Genomic DNA, 9,541 nt, shown 5'->3' with positions numbered 1-9,541 from the left:
CGCCCAGCTCGCTCGCCGCGCCTCTCAGCCCGGAAGTGACTTCTGAGAAGGCGCCTCGCTCCCTAAGCTTGATGGGATTGGAGGCTGCGAGTGAGGTCATCACTAGGCGCTGACCACGAACGGGAAGCCCAGGTATGAGGCTGTTGCTAGTGGGTTCGATCTACTCTCTAGTGTTTCTTTTTTGTTTTGTTTTTGCTTTTGTTTTTCTCTTTTTCGATTAATGAATGGCCTTGAGTCGGCTCTCCTTGGTCTCCCTTCCTACGAAGTTTCCTGTTTCATTTGCTTCCTGCTCAATTTCCACCTTGTGCGGGACACTTCCCATTTTTGCTAGCCAATAGTTCCTGCACCTTTACTTCGCTTAGATCCATTTTCTTTATCTTTGGGTAGTTGAGGACCTCTTGTCTTGGTCAGGTTAGATACATTTTTATTTATTTTGTTTCTCTGAGTAGCCTTGGCTGTCCTGAACTAGCGCTGTAGACCAGGCTGTCCTCGAACTCAGGGATCCGTCTGCCTCTGCCTCCCGAGTAATAGGATTAAAGGCGTGCGACACCACCGCCCAACTCCATTTTGTTTTGTTTTGTTTTGTTTTGTTACCGTAGGCAATTGACAGTCTTTTTTCTGGACAGAACCGTAGGGCATCTGTTCCAGTAATCCATTCTAAAAGTAAGGTGACAAAATTTGGACACCCTCGTAAATATAACAAGTTTAGATAATCTCTTATATTTTTTGGTTGTGAGCCTAGCCTTTAACGGCTGAGCCATCTCTCCAGCCCAAGTTTAGATAATCTCAAAGTGCCCTTTGAATACTAAGCGTCACAATCTTTTTGGACAAAGTGTAGTGCGCTCAGATTCATCGCTTAGTGAAAAAATTAAGGAAATGTGTGTGCGTGTGTGTTTAACTTGTTAAACAATCCCAAGAGGGAGAATAAAGTGAAGGCATAGTGATGGTCTCCAGGGAGGAAAAGAAATCCTGTATTATTTAGTCATACTGCGTTTCCAAAATTTAAAGAGCACTTAAAAAAAGAATAATAGAGGGATGGAGGATGGCTGAGCGGTTAAGAGAACTGGCTGCCCCTGCAGAAGACCTGGGTTCATTCCCAGCACCTGTATGGAGGCCCAATGCCACCTGTAACTTCAATTTGAGGTGAGCCAAGCCCTCTTCTGGTTTCATGCATGTCTGAGGTGCACATGCCATAAATAAAGTAAAATAAAAGAACTACAGTATAAGCATGTATTATATATGGTCTTTTAATCTGGATTTTATATAATTCTCAAGATAGCTCTATTAAGTGATTATTATAATAATAGGGCTCACAGACTTGGTAGTCAGCTCCAGTGTCATGTAATCTTTATGTCGTAAGAAATCTTGACTGAGATCTGCCTATGTGTAATACACTTCCTGTTTTTTAATAAAAACAAATGGGCAGCAGCTACTTCCCTACTCTGATATAATTACATGCTTATTACTGCCAATCCCTCAGAATCTCCTTCACCAAATTAAGTAACCCAAATTCTTGTCTGTTTTGTCAATGCTAATGCCACAGTCTTCTAGTTCTTTTCATTGTTACTACTGTCTACACATGAGGACTAACTTCAGAAAACCCGTATCTATGAGGAAGTGTTGACCCACACTTAGTAATGGCCATCTCTCTCCATGGTTCCTGAATGTTAAACCAAACATTGTCTGAATGGCAGTTACATTTCTTTTAAATCTAGTAGATCTGAAAAGAAGGTAAAGAACTATTCAGGATGATTAGATTAAAAGGCATGGACACGGCACCACACTACAAAGTGTCCATAGGTCTAGCCACTTGGGAGCCTCAGATGAAAGATCACATGAGCCAGGAGTTTGGGACCAAACTGGGTAAGATAGAGTCATTCAGTTTCTGTTTCTCCTGCTCTCCAAGGCTCGTACACTTGAATAGCAAGAATTCATAGAGTTGTGGCTGAAGAAAAACATTGATAGTAGAGATTATTCATTTATCACATACTTTGATCTTTATCTTGTCTCCCCTAAGACAAGTCTTTGAAGGATTTAGTGATATCATTCTGTTCTCCCTCAATGCCTAGACAAGAGTTTCTCTGTGTAGCCCTGACTGTGCTGGAACTCACTATGTAGATCAGACTGGCCTCTAACTCAAGATCCTGCACCTCCCTCCCTAGTGCTGGAATTAAAGGTATGTGCCACCATCGCCTGGCTGTTGTCACTTTACCCCAGTTATTTAGATGACTTTTAGTGGCATATTATTATTCAACTAACATCAGGGTAGTTTCAAAGTAGAAAAAGATTGCTTTTGTCACTCTCTTTTCTTCTTACAAGTCTTTCACCTACTTTTCATGAACCACGCCTTGTCCTCTTTCCCTACGTCATTATGCATTTTCCCTGCTCAGAGTTGCCCCTTGTAGCATTCTACCCTTTAATAAAATGCTCTTAACATAGCCTACTTTGTTCTTATGCACTCCATGATCTCATTAGGCGGTAGAGGAAATGATCTATTATCTAATTAAAGTAATCCATAATTGGATATGAGTAAATTCTGTGCTTTACCCTTTAAGCAACTACATAGGAAAAGACAGATACAGTGACTTGATAAATGAGTGAGAGAATATGACATTAACCTATTTCTACTAGGTTGTAGTCCAAGTATAGAGAATCAAGAACAGTAGCTTGCAAACAACTCATTTCTAGGTGTTTTGACTTAGCTCTTATTTAAGTAAATTTTCCTCATAGCCATTCTGCCATAGCCTTCTGAGTGTTTGATCCTTTATTTTTTCCCTAAAGGGAAGATCTCCAGAGTGGCCCAGAATTCAAAATCTTCCTGCCTAAGTCTCCCAAATGGTAGGATTACAGGTGTGTGCCACCATTCCTGACTTGTGTAACACTTTTTTTTTTTTTTTTTTTTTTTTTTTGGTTTTTTGAGACAGGGTTTCTCTGTATTGTTTTGGAGGCTGTCCTGGAACTTGCTTTGAAGACCAGGCTGTCCTGGAACTCACAGAGATCCGAGTGCTGGGATTAAAGGTGTGCGCCACCAATGCCCGGCTTTTGTTTAACACTTTTAATAATGGTGTTTGGGTATGTTTTGTAGACCAAGTAAACAAATGATTTTGAAGGCTCTAGTTGGATCAGTGATAAATATTATGCATGATAAATGTTGATTGGCTACAGCAAAAAAGCCTCACAGGATATTTATTCTAACAAAATGTTTTAGATTTGTTTATTTGATGTGTATGAGTAAACACTCATAGATATGCATGTCTTCTTGTGTCTTCCTGGTACCCTCAGAGGTCCACAGAAAGCATAGGATCCCCTGGGATTGGAGTTACTCTGGTTGTAAGCAGGGTGCTGGTAACCAAAGCCAGTCCCCTGCAAAAGCAACAAATCAAGTTCTCTTAACCACTGAGCTACCTGTTGGCCCCAAATGAATATACACATTTTTGAGGCTTTCCTAACTTTTATTTAATAGTCCCATTAATATTTCTTTATTGTTTTTCTGATTATATAAGTGATCAATAAATATCCATGTGATTAAGAAATTTGGAAATTTAGTGTCATCACCCCCTACCACCAGTGCATTGGATCTTTAATTAATAAAAATGGTCAGAACTGCATTGTTATACACAATAGTCCTTTTAACTGTAAAATGTACTCATTAACTTCTCATGCTTTGGGGTAAAAATTAGTCAAAAGTTACTCTCTTGCAAAACAAACAAAAAAGGATAAGTTTAGGAAACCTACAAAAGCTTACACTTGCCAGTCAGTATGTATTTGGGTTTCTGTGGACAGATGTGTACTAGAGAAGCAGAAATACTAGTCACAACCTATGTTCACCTAGAGTTTTGTAGATTTGGTCTTTAGATGTCTTTTGAGAGAAGAGGGCAAGGGGATAATTGAGTTTTTATGCTACCTTTAAAAACTGTTGATCAGCCGGGCATTGATGGTGCAAGCCTTTAATACCAGAACTCGGGAGACAGAGGCAGGTGGAGTTTGAGGCCAGCCTAGTCTACAGAGCGAGCTCCAGGACAGCCTCCAAAACAATACAGAGAAACCCTGTCTCAAAAAAACAACAAAACAAAACAAACTTTTGATCCAGGTGGTGGTGGTGCATGCCTTTAATCTCAGCACTCGGGAGGCAGATGCAGGTGGATCTCTGTGAGTTCGAGGCCAGCTTGGTCTACAGAGTAAGTTCCAAGACATCCAAGGAAGGCTACACAAAGAAACCCTGTCTCGAAAAACAAAACAAAACAAAAAACTGTTGAAATGTTGTTTGTTGTATTTGTCTCATAGCAACAAGTTCTTGTATAAAATCTGACACACGTTTTTTTCCCTCTTCATAGTTTTACAGCCTATCATGGCAGTCAAGTGGACTGGTGGACATTCTTCTTCTATCCTCTGCCTGAATGCAAGTAAAGATGGGCTTGTGGCTTCAGGAGCAGAGGGTGGAGATCTTGTGGCTTGGGGTGAAGATGGGACTCCATTAGGACACATGCAGTTGGAAGGGGCTGATGATGTTACCAGCGTCTTGTTTTCTCCCTCCTGCCCCACCAAGCTCTATGCCTCCCATGGAGAAGCCATCAGTGTACTAGATATCAGGTCTCTCAAAGGGTCCATGGACCATTTTCATGTGAATGATGAAGAAATCAATTCTCTTTCACTAAATGAAACTGAAAGTCTGCTGGCTTCTGCTGATGACTCTGGGGCAATCAAAATCTTGGACTTGGAAAAGAAGAAAGTTACCAGATCCCTGAAGAGACATTCTAACATCTGTTCCTCTGTAGCTTTTCGACCTCAGAGGCCTCAGAGCCTGGTGTCATGTGGCCTGGATATGCAGGTGATGTTTTTGCAAAGAGCCTTTGGGTAATTTCTGAGCAGGATTTGCTAACAAAATCAAGTATATGTTTGGTTGGTTTCCTTGGCAGTTCTGGGAATTGACCTCAGTGCTGTACATGATAATAAACATGTACTCTACCACTGAGCTGTATCCCCAACTGCTAGAATCAAATTATTGAGCAAGTGTTTTCTATTTGCTCCTAACATTTCTTTTTTCTTTGTTTGTTTGTTTTTTTTTTTTTTAACAGGATTTCTGTGTAACAGCCCTAGCTGTCCTGGTACTAGCTCCATAGACCAGGCTAGCTTCAAACTCACAGAGATCTATCTGCCTGACTCTGCCTCCCAAGTGCTGGGATTAAAGGTGCTCACTACCATGTCTGGCTTCTAGAAACTCATAAATGGTTTAAGTGTATGTGTTGGGGGGTGGTAGAAGGTCTCTTCTTACTCTAACTTTCAGGAACTCATAAATGGTTTAAGTGTATGTGTTGGGGCGGGGGAGTAGAAGGTCTCTTCTTACTCTAACTTTCGGGAACTCATAAATGGTTTAAGTGTATGTGTTGGGGGGGGGTAGACGGTCTCTTCTTACTTTAACTTTGAGATGCGTTGCTGGAAATGTGTGAGTGAAGGAAGCCAAGTACTGTGTACAGTACTTTGGAAGCAGTGTCACAAATTAGCCCTAGTTCAGAGGAGACCACTACAAAAGAGATGGGGTATGAAGCACATTGTATAGGGAAAGCTGGTGGGGTTTAATGTTTGCTCTCACAGGAGCAGATGTTGGATTATATGAGAGTTTTTAGATAGCTTGAACTTTCCCAATAGCAACTGTCCTTCCTCCTGCAAAAGAAAGATCTCATCATTAGGGTTGAGTGCTTAGGACTTTCAAGTGCTTTGCACATATTAGTCTTCATTCTATTCATGTCCTACAAATTATTTTTCCTTTTAAAAATAATTTCATTTTATGTGTATGATGTTTTGCCTACATGTATGTTTGTGTACTTCTTATGTGCCTGGTATCTGTGCAGGCCAGAACTGGGCACTGGATACTATGGAGCTACAGTTACAGACATTTGTGAGATACCACATGGATGCTGAGATTTAAACCAAAGTCCTCTTGAGGAATAGTTTGCTTAACTGCTAAGTCATATCTCTAGCCCCCTGTTGTTCCCTTTTTAAAATTATTATTGTAAATGAACCACCTATGTAGAAGCAAATTTTAATTCTCTGCCCCCAAAATTGATGCTTTGTCTCTATTGTAAGAGGTATTTAAAGTACCATCTATGCTTGAAGTGATGGTGTACATCTTTAATCTCAGCTCCTGGGAGTCAGAAGCAGGCAAATCTCTGTGAATTCAAGGTCAGACAGAGCTACATCATAGCAAGTTCCAGGATAGCCAGAGCTATGTAATAGAGGAATGCTGTCTCAAAAACAACAACAACAACAACAAAATCAATATTGCCAGATGTAGTGGCACACGTTTTTAAGCCCAGCACTCTCTGGAGATAGAGGCAGTCAGGTCTCAGAGTTCGAGGCCAGCCTGGTCTATAGAGCAAGTTCCGGGACAGCCCAGACTATACAGCGAAATCCTGTCTCAAAAAAAAACCAAAGAGAGGAAAAATCAATATCATAAGGTTGGAGGGCATAGCAGTGGAATCAGCAGATGTCCAATGTGCAGGGACACTCCCCAAATAATTCCCCCTGAAAATATTTGTAGTGCCTCTGTTCTATTCATTCAGTTTTTCAAGATAGGGTTTCTTTGTGTAGCCACTTGCTTCTGCCTCCACGTACTGCATTAAAGGTGTGTGCCACCACCAGGATACTTCTGTATTTATAGGACACAGTTTTCCCTACAGCCTACAACTAGGTCTTGGTCAAACCCTTCCTAAATCTGCATTCTCTACCCTCAGGTTGGATCTTCCTCTGTTTTTCAAGAAGCATCTGTGTAGCCAGGTGGCTGCTGTTTATAAATAATCAAATATAGTATGTTTTGACTAGTTTTTCTTTCATCCTTTGATTGTACCAGTTTTCATCACTGGCTTATTAGTCATTAGGTGTGACAGGTACTCTTTAGGTTAGATTGGAAATGGATGGGCTCAGTGGTAAGAGTTCTCCCTGCTCTTGCGGAGGACCTGAGTTGGCTTCCCAGTACCCATATCAAGTGGCTCACAGCTGCCTGTAGCTCCAGCTATAGGAGTATTCATTGGTATTCACACATATACATGCACATTCACACACACAAAAGTAAAATAAATCTTTCTGGACTGGACATGGTTGTGCATGCCATCTCAGCATTTAAAGACTGAGGCAGACAGATCTCTATGATTTCAAGACCAGCCTGCTCTATACAGTGAGAACTTGTCTCAAAAAAAAAAAAAACTTCTTAAAAAATGGATATCAAAAATTTGGCATTTGAGGTCAGGCAGAGATGGCGCATGCCTTTAATCCCAGCACTTGGGAGGCAGAGGCAGGCAAATCGATGTGAATTCAGGGCCAGCCTGATCTACAGAATGAGTTCCAGAACAGCTAGGGCTATACAGAGAAACCCTGTCTCAAAAAACTAATGAGAGAGAGAGAGAGTGTGTGTGTGTGTGTGTGTGTGTGAGAGAGAGAGAGAGAGAGAGAGAGAGAGAGAGAGAGAGAGAGAGAGAGAGAATTTGGCATTTTTGCTCCAATTCTGTGAGACATTTTAGAGGTATGTAACTGGTAGAGAATATTCTCAAATATTCTATAAAAGGCAGGACTAGATAAGTGCTAATTTGATTTGCTGGTAAAGTTTCATTATATAGCAGAGGATGACTTGAATCCCTACCTTACCTTCCAAATGCTGGGTTTGCTGGCTTGTACAACAATACTTATCCCAAAAAAGAGTTTTCACTAAATTGAAAAAGGGTCTGAACTAGGCATGGTGATGCATGATCATAGCACTGGAAAAATAGGCAGAAGGATCACCATGAGTTCAAAGCCAGCTTGTTCTACATAGTGACACCTAGCTTGAAACACCAAGAATTTGTTTGGCAAATCAAATAAGAAATATACAAAAAGGGGTTTTGTTCTTATTTTTTAGTTTGTTTGTTTGTTTTTGAGACAAGGTCTCACTGGATAGCATTGCCTATGTAGACCAAGCTGACCTTGAACTCATAGAAACCTACCTGCCTCTGCCTCCTGAGTGCTGGGGCTAAAGGGATGTGCCACCATGTTGGCTGGCTTGTTTATTTTTCTTTTCTTGCTTTTTTTAAATCTGGGGAGTGATGCTGGAAGATGTATCCAGGGATTTGCAGGTGGCAAATAATCCACTGAGCTATATTCTCAGCCCAACAACTGTACTTTCATGGAATCTTTTGTAGAAATGTTTAGGATCTGACTTTGTAAATCCTACCTCCACCTCTGCATTCTAGTTTTAGTCTAGTATCAAGTAGCATTACCTAGCATGTTGTAGTAGCTTCTGACCATTTAGAATGTTATGGGAACTGTGACATATTTTATTGGCATCTCAGTAAGCAATGTAGTTGAGCAACATGGCTAGAACACTGTGTGACTGTGTAACTTCACCTTGTTTAAAGGTGATGCTGTGGAGTCTTCAAAAAGCCCGACCCGTCTGGATCACGAATTTACAGGAGGATGAAACAGAAGAAATGGAAGGCCCCCAGTCCCCTGGTCAGCTTCTAAACCCCGCACTAGCTCACTCTGTCTCAGTGGCATCTTGTGGCAATATTTTCAGCTGTGGTGCAGAGGATGGTAAGGTGCACATCTTCAGGGTGATGGGAGTCAAATGTGAACGAGAATTGGGATTTAAGGGTCACACTTTGGGGGTATCCCAGGTCTGCTTTCTGCCGGAGTCCCATCTGCTGCTTACTGGAGGGAATGATGGGAAGATAAGGTTGTGGGATGTGAGCAGTGAAATGGAGAAGAAACAGAAGAGTCCTGCAAAATATACCCACAGGAAGAAAGCAAAAAGAGCAGCTTGCCCCAAGCAGGGCGGGAACTCCAGTGCCACAGGAGCAGATGAGGAGGAACATGCAAAGTTTTTGCCAAAGCTTGATATTGAACACGGAGAAAAAGTGAACTGGCTCTTGAGCTCAACAATAAAAGGGCACCAAAGTATATTAGTGGCTGACCAGACGAGTTGCGTATCTGTATATCCCTTAAATGGACTTTAGGACCAATAAAAAGCACTTTAAGAACTCTGTCTCCTCCTTGATTACTAAGACAGCCTCACATTTGTACCCCAGGCTAGTCTGGAACTCACCACATAGCACAGGCTAGCCTCAAACTTGTAGCAATCCTCTTGCCTCAGCCTCTGAATTCTGAGATTGCAAGCATGAGCCACCTCTGCCTCCTGAGTGCTGGGATTAAAGACCTGCGCCACCAATGCCCGGCTAAAAAAAAAACTCTTGCTTTAAACTATTTGTCATATGTAGAATCATTTCAGTTTGAACAAAAGATCATTGGATAATATTTCATATAGTAGTAAGTGACATTAGAGTTTGGGTAAAGAAATTCACTGAGTATTAACTGTCTACCAACTATTCACTGACTATTTAATTGTATGTCAGATAATTTTGCATAATATTTCATTTTTCCCCCATACAAAGTTTGGGACTTTCGCTCTGTTCTTCTCTTGCTCTGATTTCTTGTCATTTTCCATTGAAAATAATTTTTGTTAGGTTTTAAAACGTAATACTTTTCCATGTTTTTTTTGTTTGTTTGTTTAAGATTA

General features: G+C 41.0%; 1 protein-coding gene across 5 annotated transcripts; it reads left to right on the top strand.

The window, feature by feature from the left end:
• Nucleotides 1-11: 11 nt before the first annotated feature.
• Nucleotides 12-9,005, top strand: Wdr53 (WD repeat domain 53). 5 transcript variants are annotated; one of them, XM_040750933.1, is made up of 4 exons: nucleotides 12-132; nucleotides 4,335-4,828; nucleotides 8,385-8,564; nucleotides 8,643-9,005. In XM_040750933.1, the coding sequence occupies exons 2-4, from the start codon at nucleotides 4,349-4,351 to the stop codon at nucleotides 8,979-8,981; spliced, it is 999 nt and encodes a 332-aa protein (XP_040606867.1). In that variant the 5' UTR covers nucleotides 12-132; nucleotides 4,335-4,348; the 3' UTR covers nucleotides 8,982-9,005. The 5 variants fall into 5 exon arrangements, with proteins under 5 accessions (XP_040606867.1, XP_040606868.1, XP_040606864.1 ...); XM_040750934.1 differs by having other exon boundaries at nucleotides 8,385-8,559; nucleotides 8,643-8,925; XM_040750930.1 differs by having other exon boundaries at nucleotides 8,385-9,005.
• The last annotated feature ends 536 nt before the right edge of the window (nucleotides 9,006-9,541 follow it).

This window comes from Mesocricetus auratus, unplaced genomic scaffold (assembly GCF_017639785.1).
Source record: "Mesocricetus auratus isolate SY011 unplaced genomic scaffold, BCM_Maur_2.0 Super-Scaffold_100008, whole genome shotgun sequence".
NCBI lineage: Eukaryota > Metazoa > Chordata > Mammalia > Rodentia > Cricetidae > Mesocricetus > Mesocricetus auratus.
The sequence above is the reverse complement of the archived record's forward strand: the minus strand, read 5'-3'. Positions and strand labels throughout refer to the sequence as shown.